General features: G+C 41.2%; 1 protein-coding gene across 1 annotated transcript in view; it reads left to right on the forward strand.

The window, feature by feature from the left end:
• The first annotated feature begins 689 nt into the window (after positions 1–689).
• The window catches only part of ahrra (aryl-hydrocarbon receptor repressor a), a 62,786-nt gene continuing 44,997 nt past the window's right edge, over positions 690–18,478 (forward strand). Inside the window, exons 1-3 of the mRNA XM_020087389.2 lie at positions 690–1,030; positions 1,387–1,479; positions 3,302–3,483. Coding sequence (XP_019942948.2) covers positions 1,412–1,479; positions 3,302–3,483 — 250 coding nt within the window. The 5' untranslated portion in view covers positions 690–1,030; positions 1,387–1,411. The remainder of the gene's footprint in view (positions 1,031–1,386; positions 1,480–3,301; positions 3,484–18,478) is intronic.

Consider the following 18,478-nt stretch of genomic DNA (forward strand, 5'->3'; position numbering starts at 1 on the left):
CCAATAGTTGAACCACATTAAAGTCTGATATCATGCAAAGCAATGTCACGCTTATTAACAGTCTCTTTTCAAAGAGAATGCAGTTTGTGAATTGGACAGCTGACCGTGTTAAAGGTTCAGTGTGTAGAATTTAGTGACATCTAGTGGTGAAGTGTCATGTTGCACCTGAATACCCCTCACATCACCCTCTCCTTCCAAACATGAAAGAGAACCTGTGGGAGACTTTAGTTATCATAAAAACTCATAAGGTGCTTAGTTTGTCCAGTCTTGGCTACTGTAAAAAACATGGCAGCGTCCGTAGAGGGGACCCATTCCCGATTTAATTATAAAGTATTTAAATATAAAGGGCACATTCTAGAGTAAAGGAAATAGCAATTTGTATAATTCAGATAAAACACACTAGTGAAAACATCACTAGTATTTTTTTATATTCAGTTTCTGCCTATTGATCCCTTTCACCCAAATCTCACACACCGGACCTTTAAGCTCAAGACGGAAAAATCATATTGCTGCTAAAACTAGCTCTTAGAAAACTGAAGCCTGCATGAATGTGTTATTTCACACGAGCATGGTGTGTGTCTTTTTCTCAGATTAGGGCAAGCTCCCCTCAAAATGTCTGTGTCTCTCATTTACAGGGGGCTCCTGAATGCAGCATAAGCCTCGTGTGTATGTGTGTGTGTGTCGCTGTTGTGTTTGTGAGGCAGGGAGTTGCGTGCGAAGAGCTCGACATGTCATTCAGAGGAATCCGCCACCTGAAACGCGAGGAAGTGAAGGCGACTCAATTGGGTATAAAGCATCAGCCAACATCTGCCCCGAGCAGACTGCAGCTGATGAAAACATCAGCTCGGAGCGGAGCACACAGGACCTCTGCGCTTTTATTTGATTTCCCTTGGATTTATCATCATTTGGCATTACCGAGCCGGTGCACCCTGTGGGAGACGCATCTCTCCTTTTTTTCTACTTAAAGTGAATGTGGCTCAGCGGCCAACAACACTATACTGGAATTAACTGACATCCACACTGATATTGGGTTAGTGGAGTTTATTTCTCTTTTTTTATTGCAAACTATTTCATTGCTTTTTCATTACGGGTCCAGCGTGTCTTTTCCACTCTTATAGATGTTAAATAGAAGTTGCACCAGTGTGTTATTCTTTAATCTAAATGTGTAAATTATTTAAGACACCATTCTCAACTCTTGATATTTTGTTGATTTGTTTTGATCTTTTACTTAATTAGGGTTATTTAAAATTCATTTTAAAGATGCCAGAGCTAACTGCATATTTAACCTCAATGTGTGACTTTTAATGTTCGACAACGTGTGTGGACTTGTTTCAGTGCTCATGGCTTTTACACGTGAACTTAACGTCCCCTCTGTCTCCTCCGCAGCGCACCTGTTACCTCCACGGAGCGCATGACCATGATCCCTCCGGGAGACTGCATGTACGCGGGCAGAAAGAGGAGGAAGCCCATCCAAAAACAGTTAAGGAGCTGATGCTTTAATGGGTTTTTATTTTTGTCACATCAGTTTTGTGTGGTTTGTAGGGATGCACATTTTGTTGTTGCACTTTTTCTAATCATTTCACCTGCAGGGAAAACACAAGTGTCAACCTAATGATTTGCTTTTTTAAAGACTAGATGACAAAGGCGTGAGCTCTAGTTGGTATTGAATGAAATGCTGAACTGAATAACAGGTTTTCAGATCTAAAATTAATAATCACAGCATCTGTAAATATATTATTATTAATATCCCATTTATTTTAAAGTTAATTAAATATAAGCAACTTACCACCCACCTTGGTTTACTTTTAAAGATTTATATTCAAATAGGTAGAAATGGGGGTGACTGGTGGGTAAATTGAGGTCTACTTTTTTTTGGACAAACTTGTCAGCTGATGCCATGAATAGTGAATGTAGGTTATATAAGATTTTGAAGAGGGAAGTGGTAATTTAACAAGGCCTGTGGCATTTATAAAGTTTTCATGTTTTGCACCGCCTTCGCTGCTGATCTGAAAGGAAATGTTTGCCACATCAAATCACTATTGTATGTCGACTGAAACATGCATTTGAAATTCTAGTTTGCTTCTTATGTCACTGGACGTTGTAGGACTGTGAATTATAATTCAGTGCCATTCACTGATGTTTCCTTGTTTAATTATGGATTCAAGTTTTTTTCAGTTCTCTGTGCATATTTGTTTAACTTACAAGTGAAGTAAATTTATGATCTGATCAAACTTCACATTTATTCCCTTCGATATTTTTTCATAATAATAAGCGTAAAAATGGGATTATTAGTTGGGTCATGAAAGAAAGTGCATGCATTCATGTAAAAGTTTTCCGTCTCTGTGGAGATAGACAGAAACGTCCAGCTGCGGAAATCAGAGCTGACCATTACATATGTGGATCATGTTGAGTTCTGCTGGTAAAGCTGTGTACTCCATATTAAAATACACACACAACTCTGTGTCCAAGGACGCTTTGACGTCCTCTGTGGCACTGAGAGGGACAGTACCGTGTATGTGCAATATCTGCACATCAGGGATCACTGAGAAGACTGAGATAGCCACAATGGGTATGATTAAATACAGATATTTTACAGAAACGTTAAGATTCACATGCACCTGGAAAGATATTTTACAAGGACTTGAAAACACTTGATTTTTTGTTTTGTCTCGTGAAGAAACAAGAAAAGATGATTGAAGGAAACACAGCGTGGTGCATGATGTATTGGGGAAAGCTGAGTCAAAAGGAATTGCAGTTTAAAGAAAGGAGGACTTGTGTGGTTTATTTGGTAATGTGTCTCTTGCCGGCAAGGTGGGGAGGTTACCGTACCTCATCAGTCTTGTAGTTTGTTTCCCAACAATGACGAACAACTATAAAATGAATGAATAAAACTGAATGAACTTAACATGTACAAAGAGTGAAATATACAGAGAGTTTTTGGAAGATTTAATTGAAGACACATAAATACAGGGTCTCGGCCACTGTTTATATATCACTGATGATAGCAAGGAGACTGTGTAAGCTTAATGAAAAGGCCTGTGTCATGTACCAATGTTCCCGTTAACAGAAGAATAACTCCAACAAGTGAAGTCAAACAACTTTTCTTCTTCTTACTTCTTGTTGAGGTGGTTCTCCACCATATAGCTAAAACCATAATAATTTGCAGCTTATTTTAAGGTGTGACTAATGATTAACACACACACACAGACACACACACACACACACACACACACACACATTCCCTAGTGCCCTCTGAACCCCTCTCTTTCTCTCTCTCCCTTCCTGTCCGTCTCATCCTCAGGAAGCCGTCCTCGAGCAACGAGAAAACCAACCCGTCCAAGCGGCACCGGGACAGGCTGAATGCCGAGCTGGACCGGCTGGCCAGCCTGCTGCCGTTTCCCCCGGATGTCATCTCCAAGCTGGACAAGCTGTCTGTGCTGCGCCTCGCAGTTTCCTACCTCCGCGTCAAAAGTTTCTTCCAAGGTAGGGGGAGCAGGGGTAGGGGTTTGAGTGTCTGGTTTATCTGTGCATGTGAAAGTGTTTGGCTTTGAGTTGATACAAGTTTGACTGATATGTTGTTGATAATAGAATATCAGTGTCTGGAAACTGGCATACAGTAAAATAGTTTATCGTTGATATATATAGAAGATATGATACAAGGAATTTGAATATGCTGCCTGGCCATGGAAACCAATTAAACTATGTAAATTGATGTAAGGAAACACTGATAACATTACATATTCAAGTTTCTACTATGATTAGTATAGTAACAGCCTTATAGGGAGTTTTATCCTGGTTTCAGTTGAAAAAAACACCTGTATCATATTGACACAGAAATAGTCACTTTAAAGATGTTTAATCTTGCTTCCACCATACTCTATCAATCAAACCCTTTTTCATTCAGGCTGGTGTATGTGTGATGGTCAACTCATGTTCTGTCAAATATTTGTCAATAGCGTGTGACCTATAAATCCATTTAAAATGCAATTTACAATAAGAGGAAGAGGACTGATAATAGTGGCCTGTTACATTCTGGTCATCTCTTAGAATCTGGGAATAACCTGTGAATTTAAGTAAAGAAATCCTCTGAGCTCTGTGTCATGAACTGACTCTGATTCAAAGCAAGAGATAATATAAAGATTAAACAGCGCAAATCTCTCTTCTCGTTTTATGGTGTAACTGATGTTGTGTTTTTGTGAAGCTTCCTGTCTTTGGTTTATAATTGAAGTTTTGTTAAGATGATTTGAAGAAAACCTCAGTGGCAGCACATATGAAGTATTATATGTCTTTCAGTCACATGTAATTAAGGGGTACACAGAGGAAACACACTTGTTTTCCCACGCTCCCACCATGCACTGAACGCCTCCCTCCTTATTCTCCACAATCCCCTTCAAATATTCATGGGCATCTTGTGAACGTATTAAGTTGCTGGTGGCCTTAGTGGCTGCTTTATCAACACGGCGGCCACTGGACAGCTGGATGTGATGGCTCAAGAAAATGAGCATCCTGCCTCCATCCCTGGCTTGTTGGAAAATGTGCAGGATAAAGTTGAGGTCGAGGGGGGGAAGGGGGGCATGTGAGGAACTTCACTGCCTTCAGGAAGAAATTCCTTATGTAAACCTGTTTTCTTGGTGAATTTTTTTTTTTTGATGGTTCTCTAGCCAGCTGTGAGCATTTTGCAGCTGCATCTCCGTGGCTCTCCTCTTCTACCTTATCTTCTCCTGATCCTTACAGTACCGTTAATCTCCATCATCCGCTGCCCTCGGTTTGGCATGGCACTCAACAACTGGCATCCTGTTTGGCTGGAGTCATGCAACTTTAGGCACACACACACACACACGCACACACAAACACACACATACACTCACATAACACTCAGTTATTGTACCCACAAATGCTCATTTAGCTTAGCCATCACGCAAAGATGCAGTACAGGTGCTAATCGGACTTATTAAAGGTGCCTTTCCTGGATAATGGCTCACGCACAGTGAGATAGGGAGATTGGGAAAGAGAGAGATAGAGAGAAAAGACTGCAACCACCGCCTCAGGGAAGAGTGATGACGGGTGTCAGAGCAGAAAAGTGAAGAGCTGGAAAATGAAGACAGTTCAGGCGTGTGTGTGAAACTGATAAAAGTGTTGAAAGGTGTGTAGAAGCTGTTGGAAGAGAGAGAGATGTGATATTGCTTGTATATTGTTTGGAAGTGTTAATGGCTCTCCTCAAAGTTGTAGTCAGAACAGTAAAGTAAATGCCACGTTTGTCTGTAAATATTTCAGGATCTTCCACTCTGTTATCATGCATTGATGCCAAAGCTTGTATTTGATCGCTCGGCCTCTGCTGGATGCCTTGTTATCGGTGGCAGAAGTGACCAGCTTAGCTGTCTTTTGATGCTACACTAATGGGATTAATTAGAGTGGAACATGAGGGGGGGATTTGGTTCTGTATGCATCTCGCTTCGGTCCACTCACTGACTCTCTCAATTAGTTTCCCCCACTGGTATTTAAACCTTTAAAAGTGTAGCCAGAGCATTTCCTAATAAATCTAAGATGAGCAACACATCCATCCTGTGGTTTGTAGCAACAGTCACAATCTTCTTCCTTTTCTTCTTTTTTTTTTGGTGACTTTTCAGTGAGTAATGCTCGGACAGCATGACATGAAACCATGAAAAACTGCAACTTGAAGGTGTCATTTGCCTTTATAAACAGTTTCTCAGAGGAAGAATGAAGATTTGTCTGCTTGTATCTGATGCAGTTCTTCTGTTTGTCCACTGGGGGGACTGTGTGGAGTTGTTACTGAGTCATGACTGATGTCCAATTCAGTTAGTTGTGATTAAGTGAGTACAGGATTTGGCTTCGGGTTGGGTTGTATCACCTGCCTTGTCCTTTTAAGACTCTGGTTTATTGACTTATCGGTATCTCGTGTACAGTGTGTGAGAGGGTTAAGAGAGTGGCAGGTGGTTTAGGAAGCACCTGAGTTTCCCCCTCTCTGTGTTGCGTGACTGCCCATGGGTGGAGCACAGTAAACGTTGTGCACCTATATTCATTACATGCAAATATATCCCTTCTGCTATTTGTGTGCGTGTGTTTATAAAGAGCAAACATACAGATTCACTTAATCATCATACAACATCATACTCCTTATGCCTACTGAGCAGAACAGTAGGCATTAGTGCCCAATTATGAACAAAATATTAAATTATTAATTCATAAACACATGCAGACTTAAAACGTAAAAGTAGTAGACACTGCTTCTTCTTTTTTCAGTGCTTCTGCTGCAAATTATCTGGACACAATAGAAATACATGTGAATTACATTTAGGTAATCCATGGCACAGATGAAGCTTGCAGAACGGACCACAAGTCCAGAGGGTAACAGTCCTACAAAAAACAATACTAATAATAAAAAGCCATCATTTCATAGCTTACAGGCTGTTTGGAACTGTTAGTCCAATCTTTTTTATTAAATTTCTTTTTTTAGGTCAGCATATCAATATTTTTAGCATTTTTAGTCAGATGCCCAAGCCATGTAGGTCCATGAGGACATGTGTGTTGACAGTCAGCAGGCTGTAATTCTCTTTCCCTCCATGTTAGTTCTCTGCCCTCACTGTAATTGCTGTGCTTGTTAAATATTTACCCTGAGGATTAACTATCCCTCCTTTGTCTTTCTGCCCCGATTGCCTTTATTTCTCCTCCGGTGATGTACGTGTTTTTAAAGTCAGTTTTGAGTGATCGTGTTTCACTGCGTTTTAAAAAATCTCATTATTCAAACTAGAATTTGGCTTTGTTGAGAACCTTTAATTAGGTTACAACCATATTTTTTTTTTAGAGAGGATGAGGTTATTAAAAACACATTTTATAAGGAATTTGTAATTCATTTGTGTTATTATACTGACAGGGTGTTGTTGCTGCTGTCCCGAGACTAAATCTGTCATGCATTTTTTGTGTCTTAATCCTTTCTAAGTTTCCTTTCTTTCTGTCCTCCTTTCCCCCTCATCCATAGCTCTGATGCCTGTTGGACTAATATGAATTGAGATTGGCTCTAACAAGATGAGAAGTCAGCAGAGCTTGTGATGAGAATCAGATGGGAGTTTTAAGAGCTAGATCCTGGGGACCATGTAATAAAGGACAGACTGTCCTCCCTAATGTGCTGCCTGTCATCCTATAAATAAGGCTGTTATAGTGCTCTGCCATGGGCTTGATATCAGTTGATGTAATTTACGGTAATGCATTAAAAGTAGTTGCTGGCATGATTTGTATGTCAATATAGTTAGTTTCTTTTTGTGGGTCTTGTTTGTGTGTAAGGTGGTCATATCTTTGCAAGATGAGGTACATCTTTAATCCATATGTATTTCTCATTGCACCATGACTGTCTTTCTCCACTCTCTCGCTGTCGTCATCTTCACTCTTAGGATCAGATATTAGAAGTGTTTGCTCCACCACCTCTTGCGTACCACCTGCTCATTGACTTGGTTTTGTCTATCTTTTAACCTCTTGTTTGCATGTTTTCATTAACTATTTATACATTTAATTCATATAGTTTTCCTTCTTCTCCTGCTTCTTTTCAAAGCATCTGCTCAAAGTACAGGGACATGACAGAGGAAAGTTCAATTAAAGATGATTGGTGGATTTCAGTCAAGTTTTACAACAATAGCAACACTGAAAAAAAAGCTTACAGAGGATTATTTTTATGATCTGTGACCAGCATCAACCTTCAGTGGTATTTATCACCTCAATCGATTAAAATAATCCATAGTTGTCACATTTTACAAGAAGCCCACTTAAACTTCTGAACTCTTTTCAATTTTTTTCAGTTTTCTTGTTCTCACAGCTGTTCGAACACTTGTTTCCTTATTGCTGATCATTTCAAGAGAATGTAAAATTACTTGCCAGGCAAGTGGGATTATCTCACTAACACCAGTTATAGTTATCAATATTCCTGTATTTATTAGTTTAACCCAGCTATCATCAAACATGATCAAAATATATTCATGTTTAATTGTGCAGAAGCTGATTTGCATTCTTCCAGCTGTTTCTGTTCTATCGTTTTCGTGTGGATTTTTATCAGTGACACCACTGTTAGTTGGGTCGAATTAGTTTGTGCGCTGCATATGTGGAGTATTACATGTCTGCATCTATCTATATAATGTATCTAAAGTTGATATGTTGCAATATAATTATTTCCAGCCTGAAGTGTCATTCTGGTTAATCTAACCAGAATGACTAATAATAATAATTAACATGAAAACTCTTTTTATTTTGCTACCTAAAATGTTCTAAAACCTTTGCAGAGGTAAACATTCACATTGTTTTCTTTGTGAATGGACACACAAACCATCTAGATGAATTCAGTGCAGTACCGCTTGGCTTTTAGTAAATGATCTGCTCTGAAATTTGCCAGTGTCTTGCAATATATCAAAACAACCCCTAAAATTACCACCATAACAAATCTCATGCCCAAATATAAATGCCTCTCGTGTAAGTATATCCACATCACAGCGAGGTTTATTTATAACTGTGTGTGTGCATGCGTGCGTGCCTGCGTGCCTGTGTGCGTGCGTGTGTGTGCGTGCGTGTGTATGTGTGTCTAGAAGTCCTCAATTATTGCCCCACCTTCCCTCTTAGCTGTCAGACCAGTCGGGGTGTTGACAGGGGATGGTAACACACATATATAGACACACACAGATATGATGAGAGATTCGAGTGCAAGTGTACCCATCTCCTCCAAGTTTGATAACCTGACATGCTGATAGTCGCTCTGCTATACAAAATCCATACAGCAGCCATCAATGTGCAGGTCTTCATCTGCTAATCTCTGAATGAGTATGAGCCACATTCAGGATGTTTGCTGTCTGTCTATTTCTAAATACTGGGTGAGCTATAGAAAAAGAGGAAGAGAAAGGCCACAGGCAGACCCGCACCACGCATATACCACTTGTGACGTCAGCCGACAGACAGGAGGTGATTTTGTAACCAATAGAGGAAGGGGAGAACAAGACAAAACCATCAGTCTAGGTCCTAATTCTCACATCTACAAATTTAAGATAATTTCATGGATTTAAGCCCCCTTTTCACCACTATATGTGGGTCAATCTTTTTCATGTCAAATCTGTATCCAATCGAGTCAACACAAGTGCAGACCATTTAATTTCCCAAAGAGGGAAGTGCTGTAGTGTGATAGCTGTTCCTGAATGGGGTCTTTGCTCAGGGGTGAAAATGTGCTCAGGTCAGATTATAGATGGTCTTTGTGTTTACTAAACTCTTGGTGACCCTGGACTTTTTCCTTCCCTAAACTCAGCAACCCAAATGCAGACGAGATGCTAGGGCAGAGGCCAAGATAAATCAACAACATGCACAGACTATAAATGAAGTGACAAGGCTTAGCAACAGAAAGGTCAAGACATGGTCACTTTGTTGTTGTTTTGAATTTTAAAGTCTATAAGTAAAATGTCTGAGCTATTGGAATTTAAGGTGAACCATACACTACACCCCACACATTCTTCACATTCATATTCAAAGTGTGATTGAATAAGCAGCTTGTTCACTTTGTCTATGACTCATTGAAGCACTTGCTATTACACATGTATGTTTGTCGTCTCCCCAAACTCATCAATCTTTCTTTGTTTGCTCAGTGTTAGCATGCGGACATAAGCAGTTACCTCAAAGCACAGCTGTGGTCAGGTGCAGCTTCTATTAGGCTTTTGAGAATCAGGATAATTTGGGTTGTTTGAAGGAACCGAGTGGGCAGCATGGTGATACAGTGGTTAGCACTGTCACCTAATAGCAAGAACATTCCAGGTTTGAATCCCATATTTTTGTGTGGAGTTTGCATGATCTTCCCGTGGCAGCATGGGTTTTCTCTAAGTACTCTGGCTTCCTGCCAAAGACACGCAGAAAAGGGTTAGGTTAATTGGAGAATTAAAATTGTGTGAATGAGAGTGTGAATGGTTGTTTGTCTCTGTATGTCAGCGAGGATTGGGTCCAGCTCCCTCGCAACCCTCAAAGGATAAGTATAGATAATTGATGGCTGAAGGAATCTACTATCATAGGCTCCCAGGTACTTGGCTGCACACCTCATTAACCCATTTGTTACATCTGTCTAAACCTTTTTTGAAGAGAACACTCAAACGTAGCGAAGGTCAAACCCTTAGACCTTTTCATGCGCCCCTGTTGTTTGACCCAGTCACAGAAGGGACTAGGAATCACTTGGAATCAGTTAAACATCACGGGTAATTAGTATCAACTCGACGAGCTGTGAATCAATGTTCACACGCTGATTTCTAGATGCTTCATTCACGCCTGACGATTGCACATTTGAGGCCTCCCAGCACACAGTGCATGCAAGCCCGAGGGATGCAAGGAATTCCACCCATCAGCCCATCATATCAGTTAAATGTCATATGTCACAACAAGCCTGCAGACAGATATAAGCCAACTGGTCAGAGCTGCACTTCTGTTGGTGGCACGAAATCCCCTGTTTACCCTTAGCTCTTACTAGACTTTTGAAACGCAATAAAAAGGTAACGCTACGAATAATGTTTAATGTCACAGACTGAGCAGACAGACTGACATTAGATATTTTCATGTATTTCGTCAGTTGTGGTGATGCAACACACATCACTAATTATTTTATAATTTATTAGTCCTCTTCATCCTTTGATCATATGGCATGGATGATCTGCCTCCATCTGGACCCATCCTGGGCTTTGTGTTGGGCCTCTCCCTGTGTGAGACCTGTCTCATTCAGCTCTGCCATCACAGTTCACCGACATGCTGCTTTGGGTTTGTGTTTTCTAGTTGGTGTCCATCTTAGAGCAGTCTTTGGTTTGCGGTCCTGCAGTCCATTCCAAGGACATCCCAGTGTAGCTACCATGGTTCTTAGTCTTCCTATAAGGTTCTTCATATGAGACACATCATATTACCCTTATAAAACTTTAGTTTTGTGTTTTGATCTAAAGCATCATCCAGATTAGTGTTGGTGTGTGCTTAAGCAAATGTGCTTTTCATTGTGAAATGGACTCACAGTCTCACCCTGTCACACCATTTCTGTCACCTTATTAACTCTCTTTTTTCTTTCTTCTTAAACACAGTTTGACCGTGACATTTCTGCCCCCCCCCCCCCCCTTCTTCCTCTCGATGGGGTTCTGCCCTTCTGTTTGTTTCGCTGACCTCTTTGAAAGAAAATCACCTCTCGTCTCCATGTGTTACATGGAGAGTGCGTGATCAAGCTAAATGCCAGTGCTCAGGCTTTTCTCCTTCCTCTTTTCCTCCACATGCAATGTCTGTGATTTCGTGCTACAAGCTCTACACACAAAGGTGGATGCATGGCAGATTTATATGATTCCAGGGTAAATGGTCATGTTTTCTAACTGTTATGACAAACTTAATGCCAGTGCTCAGGGTTTTATCATTCCTTTCCTTTCCTGAAGACAGAAGATTGTCAACAGTGATATGGATACTTGGATGTTTTTTTCTTGACTTTAAGCCACAGAAAATACTTTGTGCAACTATTTAGCATGTGACCATGCTTAAAAAATGTTTCCTAAGTAGTATTAGCTCCATGCATATTTTCACTTGAAATGTTATATTTCCTTGGTTGCAGCCAACTATTACCAGCCCTATGATTCCATGCTAAATTGTGCATTAGTTGCATGTCGGCTCACTCTCCCACCCTCTAGCATGTGTGTTTGCCCCCTCTGCAATAATCATCCACACAATAGCTGTTAACTAGCGCGACAGGCCAGCCATGCTAATCCCTTGTATGTGTCGAGTACTGTGAATGGAGAAGCCGCCGTATGCATTTAGGATCCTCACAGCTAACTCATTAGTTGCTTGAATCAAAGGCATGACACTGGCTTTGTCCCTGCCTGGCCTCTCGTGCCACAGACACTGAACTCGCTTGAGTGGAGTTGGACTCTGTTGGCCTGGGGGGCCAGTGGAGCCCCCTGGGATCACAAAAGGCCATAAGTGAATTACTCAAATCAGTGCCGAGGGGGGCCCCCTTAGACGCTAACTGTAACAGCTAGTGGCGGCTGCGCGGCAATGGGAGGTGTGTTTGTGTGCAAGTGTGTGTGTGTGAACAGACGGGTAGAGTGTGTGTTTGAGTTTGAGTGAGTGTGAATAGACAGCCAGGACTCATGCAGAGGGAGCAGAAGCCTTTGTTGGCCCAACACTATTGTTGGAAGCTGTCTTGTGTAATTATTGTCATGGCTACCGCCTAGCACGCTGCTCTGCCTGAGCAGGGGAAGCACAGTGGGACGAGGAGGGAAGCAACAAGCACTGAATCCCCTGGAGATTAAGATGATGATTATATTATGGAAGCAGTTAAAGCACGCAGTGATGCTACAAACTTGCTGACAAATCCCAGCTGTTGTTTTACATATTTTGTCATTTCAATTAGAAATAGCACATCCCTCTCTGATGTCGAGTCTGTTTTAACCTACAGTTATTGAACGATAATGTTCTTGGCAGACATATTTCTTATTACAAATATTTGTTCTGCTTTGCTTTGCAGTGTGCTATTTTTACAAGCACGCCACTCTAACCATGCTGAACCCCAAACTACACCCCTTTTGGCTGAGATTAAATAATTTCACATTTCCAATTTATATTCACCCCCCCACACACACATACACACAACAAACAAATAGACTTTGTTTATCTCCATGTAAACATGCACTATAGCTTACAGATTTATTCCTGCCCAAAGCCACATGTTGAAAACCCATTTGATAACTCATTAGGGTAATTACAGTAATTTCTTCATTTGTTGTGGTGTGCTGGAGGCTCTTCTGCACAGAAATGGCTTCCTGAGTTTTTTTTCAAACAATTGTTGTGGAATCAGCAAATTTGAGAAAACTGAATTCATTGAGCAATAGTACAAGAATGCAACGAAGAAGAAGTCCCATAAATTGTTTTGAAATTGTACGACAATGTAAATAGAAATAAGTGGAATCGTTCTTATTGGCAAACTTGCCCTATTTGCATACCTCTAAGACCCTTGTCCTTTTTGCATGGCTTAGACACAAACCACAATCAACTGACTGATGGTATGACATAGATTCACTCCTGAGAACACTGGCCGTCATCCTGGCTCAAATGGCCACCAGTTTCCTCTCTGTGAACACCCAGGCCCTATTAGCTACTGCACAACCAATTTAACATGGCCACCAGCATAAAAAGCTCAGCGGTGTCAGTAATGCGATCTGTTGATGGCTAAACCAAGCGAATGGAGCCGCTATTCATAGCGGCTGATGAATGAACTCTGTGACACTGTTTCTCTGGCACGATACTGGCCAACGTCTTACCAAGTAAAACCACTAACCAGTAAAGTGGGTGTGAGGGGAAGAAACCAACTAAATCTAAGAAACTGCCACAGCTGTCTATCCACATTTTGTAGGACTTTTTTTTCCATTTAGGAAACAGTCTATAACCTCAGCTGAATGCATCATGAGTCTGGACACTTACACTTTAAACAGAAAGGTGCTCTAAATGTACAGATACCTGAGTGATGGAATGAAGGCGAGGAACTGGAGTGTATGCTCTTTGTAAGCAATATCACTGGTAACAATTTGGACCATGTTGTTTTTTCAACAAGGTTACAGGCATGGCATGATCACCACGTGCACATTAGGTCGTGTCTGTATACAACTGGTACACTGTACTTCAGACCGTTTGTTTTGCCTGTCACCTCCATTTAACTTAATTGAAGCATGCTACGGTGTACTACAGTGGCCGGGCCCGGACCCTGCTGTTGTTCTCTGATGTAAATCGATATGTTTCCATGCGGTTGGAAAGATCACTAACCAAAGGTGGCATCTGACCCGATACAGCTCGATACACTAACTACCATCAGCCAGATGAGGTCCCCTTTCATCAGCATTTGATATGGGAAAACAGGAGCACGTAACCTGCCTGTGTAAAAATAGTTCCTGAGATCATGTCCTGGGTTCTGTTTTTTTAATCCTAGATGAGGTTGGCCAAACAAAGTGTAAATTCACCGAACATAAGTTCTCTCATATTAAATCCAATACTGTTGCTGTAAAAAGCGTGCGTTTCAGTCAGAACGGGCCAATTAATAACAAGAGCTAATTAAAGGGGACTTGAAAATGTGATTCAAGGGTTTTTTTTGAAAAGGGTTTTGCGAGGTTTTTATTTTATTAGCTGGCAGGCCTTTGCTGCGCTGGGTGCATCCAGAGCAGCCTGAACTCTGAGTGAACTCCTGCTCTCTGCTGAATTATCATCGAATGAGTGAGCCTGACAAAATATTTTTAGGGTGGGAAGAGACGTAAGCAGAGGGTACAGCGAGTGAGGCAGTAGGTAAAGACAATCATCCCTTTTGCACACACACAAACACACACAAACACACAAGAAACACATTCACTCGGGCTCTGCAATGAGAAACAAAGTGAAGGTGAACATCAGTAAACAGCAGCACAGTCTCTGATCCGACAGCGTCCAGGCACATTGTTAAAGAGGGACAGCTCTGCAGGGGCAAATGTCTCAAGCCAGGCAGCCAGGTATGAAGGCAGTCAGGATGGAGAGTGTGTGTGTGGGAACAGGGGCCCGACAAACAGGGAGAAGGAGAGAGAGAGGGAGAGGGAGTTGCGTGACTTGGGCTTGGCTCAGTCCCTCAGCCCCCCAGGCGTTAGTTGTTAGCCAGGAGAAAGGAAGGTATACATGTATCTTAAGTGTTCAACAGTAAACAGAGCGACAACGGGGCCCTAATGCTTACTGGAATTTATTTTGGTTGTGCGTGTGTATGTGTGTGTGTGCACTGTAAAAAAATGATGAGCAGGGGCGAGGGATTTCATCTTGAATCCCTGTTGTGTAAACCTGGTTTCAGATTTCATCACATTGTTAAAGTCAATCAGAAAAACTCTACTGAGTTTTGACGATTTTGCAACCGTCCACGCACAACTGTCCACGCACACACACACACACATAAATGTTGGCTTAAACACTCAAGACACTCATTTTAAAGTGTTTCCTTTATTTATGCATTGAAACCATTGAATTTTACTGGAGGCATGTGTGTGCGCGTGTGCGGACATGAGTGCATGTGTTTGTCTCCATACTGGATCATTTGCCCCCACTGGAGGTTTCACGAACACCACCAGCATTACAGACCCACTGGGGGGAGTTCATGGTAAAAGCTCTCTGAGGCTTTTTGAGTTGCACAAAAAAGAAAACAGTAAAATATGTAGCGAGTGAATAATAAAGGAGAAGAAAGCTATTTTTAAAAGTTCCTGTCCTTTCTTGAGTTGAGTTGTGGTTTTGTGCTCATGATGTTCTTCCTCATATACACTACACCAGCTTGTTCAAGGCGGTAATGCCTTTGTATAAGGTACTAACTCGGAATGAAGGAGGGACTTTTTTTCTGCCTTTAAGTTGGCAGTGGTGGTCATAGAGCTAAAGGAAGCAGCCCCTGAACTTTGGACACAGTTTTTGTTTACCTGATTTCATGTCCATTTCTACTTTCTACTCTACCACTGTCTTTACTTAAACTGTCACAGTAGCCTATTTCAGATATTTCAAATTGCAAATAAAACGTTTTCTACTTAAATATGACCTTTTTGTCACCACAGAATTTTATTCTGTCGTCAAAGATCATGGATGAGCTGTTACAGAGGTTTCTTTGTGTTTTTCATTATAAAGAGCCACAGGCATCATGAAACCTCTGGACCTTCCAGCGACTTAGCAGCTGATGACTTATTCATCAGGTGCAATGTTGTGACCTCTTAAAGATGATATATGACAGGGAGCAAAGAGTTGGAGTCAGATCATCATATCGGGTACTACTGCTGCTTCCCTGCCAGATAAGTGAGCTATATGGCTTATATCGTGGACTTGAAGTCACATTTGATGTCAGCTCATAAGCAACACAAGAGATATACCAATATATGAACAATAAGAAAAAGGGTAAACAAGAGGGAGAGGATAAGGAAGAGGGAAAACAAGGACATGGAGAGAAAATGACAGAAAGAGGTGGTGAAGAGAAGTGTCAGACTCTGTTTCTGTCCCTGAGGATCGTGTTTAAATTGGCATGTTGCAGAGAGAGCACTGTTAGACCGAATTTAAACAGCTGCCGGCTTCACCCACAGCAACACACACACACACACACACACACACTGGGGCCCTCCCCTGCTCTAAGTTTGCGTGCGGAGCCGGGAAATTCTCCATGCTAATGTGCCAGGGTTTGTTTTCATCATCAAATTGCAAATGTTTTAAAAATGCATCACACACACTTGCGCACGCACACACACTCACACATATATCCACATTTATCCAGTCACAGCGCTGACAGTCTAATCCTTGTTTTCATACAGTGTCATCTGTCACTTCCACCCATGTTTATTTTTCATACACCACTCCCATAATTTTTCAATCACAATTGATTTTCTGATGCAGCGCTTTTTGAGCTATAATGGCCTGCAGTGCTTTCCCTGTCTGCGTCTTCAGATTCACACGTGCACAGGCTTTTTACAATTAGCTTGAGTACAGGGCGATAAAATGGGGAAATTCAGTGGAGTGCTGGCATGATTGTGCAGTGACTGTACAGCCTGGAATACAAAACTTTTCAAGCTCAAGCCCTTGAACTGTAAAGCACATACTTTAAACAGAATCACTGTTTACGTAAAAACTGTGTTTTTACATATTTAATTTTGTGTGATAAAATCTGTCTTTCCTAAACGTAACCAAGTTGTTCAGAAAAGTTAGCCCAGCAGCTTTCTCACACTGAAAAGATGTAGAAGTGACAGTTTTCACTAACGTTGAAACCTTGTGTAAATATAGCTCCAAAATCAAAGGTGAGTCACATCCACTTGTCGTCCATTGCTGCCTGCCACCTGCATCATTTTACCTGTTTGATACCAGTTCAAAAGAAGTTGTTTTCACATATATTCTTTCTGTGCCATACCATCACATTGTAGAAACTTTGGGTTTGCTTAAAATGATGTTGAACTTTGCTACCTCTCACACATTATTGCCTGTCAAATGTTTGCCAGGAGGCCTTATTTGATTTTTTTTGCAGAAAAGAACCTGCAAATCTTGGCTTAAAGATATGGATAACCCAGTTCAGACTGAGGGAGTGTGAAGTGCTTTTTTTGCACAGAGTATAGAGCAGAGTCTGTGTAATGTTATCGTTTCAAAAGTTATATTAGTCCTTTGCTTATTGCTCCATGGACGCAGTCATTCCAGCTAAAAGCCCTTTCTGCAAGAAAAGAGAAAATAAACTTTTAATTCTAGCTTTTGGATCATCATAAATCTGTCTTAAAGGGGACGATAACAAAATAAAACATCTTTGCCGATTTAAAGTGAAATTGAAGCAATGATTGGTCAAAGCCCTACCATGACTAAAATTGAGGGTAAACAACAGATCACTAGAGACTCCTTCCTTGTGACTCATGAGCAACGAGTTCTCAGAAAGAGAACGAGAGAGAGAGAGAGAGAAACAGGCTTGGGGGAGGATGAGAAGAAGGGGGGGCACCATAATAACATCATTGTGGCTGTTTGAAGTCGCATCAGGCCTATTTCCCAGATACAGTAAGTACAGGCTGTCTGCATGTCTACTGGCCTCTCGCCACTCAAAGGCCACATTCATGGAGGCGCTGCCGCCCTCACAGAGGGCAATTGGATCCACCGGATACCCTTCCCTTCTCACGCAATGTTGTGTAAACCCGGGGAAAATGACCTCAATATGTCCTAAACAAGTTAAGGATGAAGATGCCGCACCCACTCACATGTCTCAGGCATGATAATGTGGTGATAGCTTTATAAATACCCACTCTCATGCACACACAGAAGCAGCAAAAACTGATTGTTTCGATGCATCTGTCAGCGTGTCTCTCTTGAGCTGGTGCTGCTGTTGGATCTCTTTAAAGGCTAACAGCTCATCTATACCATCTGTTCATATTTGAATCCTTTGTCTTTCATGTCGGCTTAAACCATAGAGTTATTTGTAGCTTCTGGTGGAAAACAACTGAAGAGAATTAGCCACAAAAAACGCTGAACTGAATAAATGCAAAGGGTGTTCTCCCTTGAGTTTAATGATGATATTGTTGTGAATCAATAAAGAATATTCAGGAGGAATTCAGTGAATCAATGCTCTACAGTAAAATAAGATCTTACTCATTTCGAAAAAAATAACGTGGTGGCTAATGTGGCGATGGCCACAAATAAATTACCGTAAATACCCGTGCATGCTGTCCACTTGTGATTGGATCCCTCCAGACAGTCTGAAGAGAGCTAAAGGTGACAGTCAGCTGACTCTGACCTCAGTACTTTATAGCTTTAATCACATGGGAAATCTCATAGGAACCACCACTAATACATTTATTGACTTAATAAGTCAAGCATTGAATTTCTTTATTCACAAGGAGAGGAAAAACTAAATTTCACCAACTGCTCATCTCAATCACTTTCACTGGGTTTCCTAGGGCTCATTGTAACATCTGACACATAAATCTGGTCCATTATCATTGCT

The sequence above is a fragment of the Paralichthys olivaceus genome, chromosome 17 (assembly GCF_024713975.1).
Source record: "Paralichthys olivaceus isolate ysfri-2021 chromosome 17, ASM2471397v2, whole genome shotgun sequence".
In the NCBI taxonomy this organism is placed as follows: Eukaryota; Metazoa; Chordata; class Actinopteri; order Pleuronectiformes; family Paralichthyidae; genus Paralichthys; species Paralichthys olivaceus.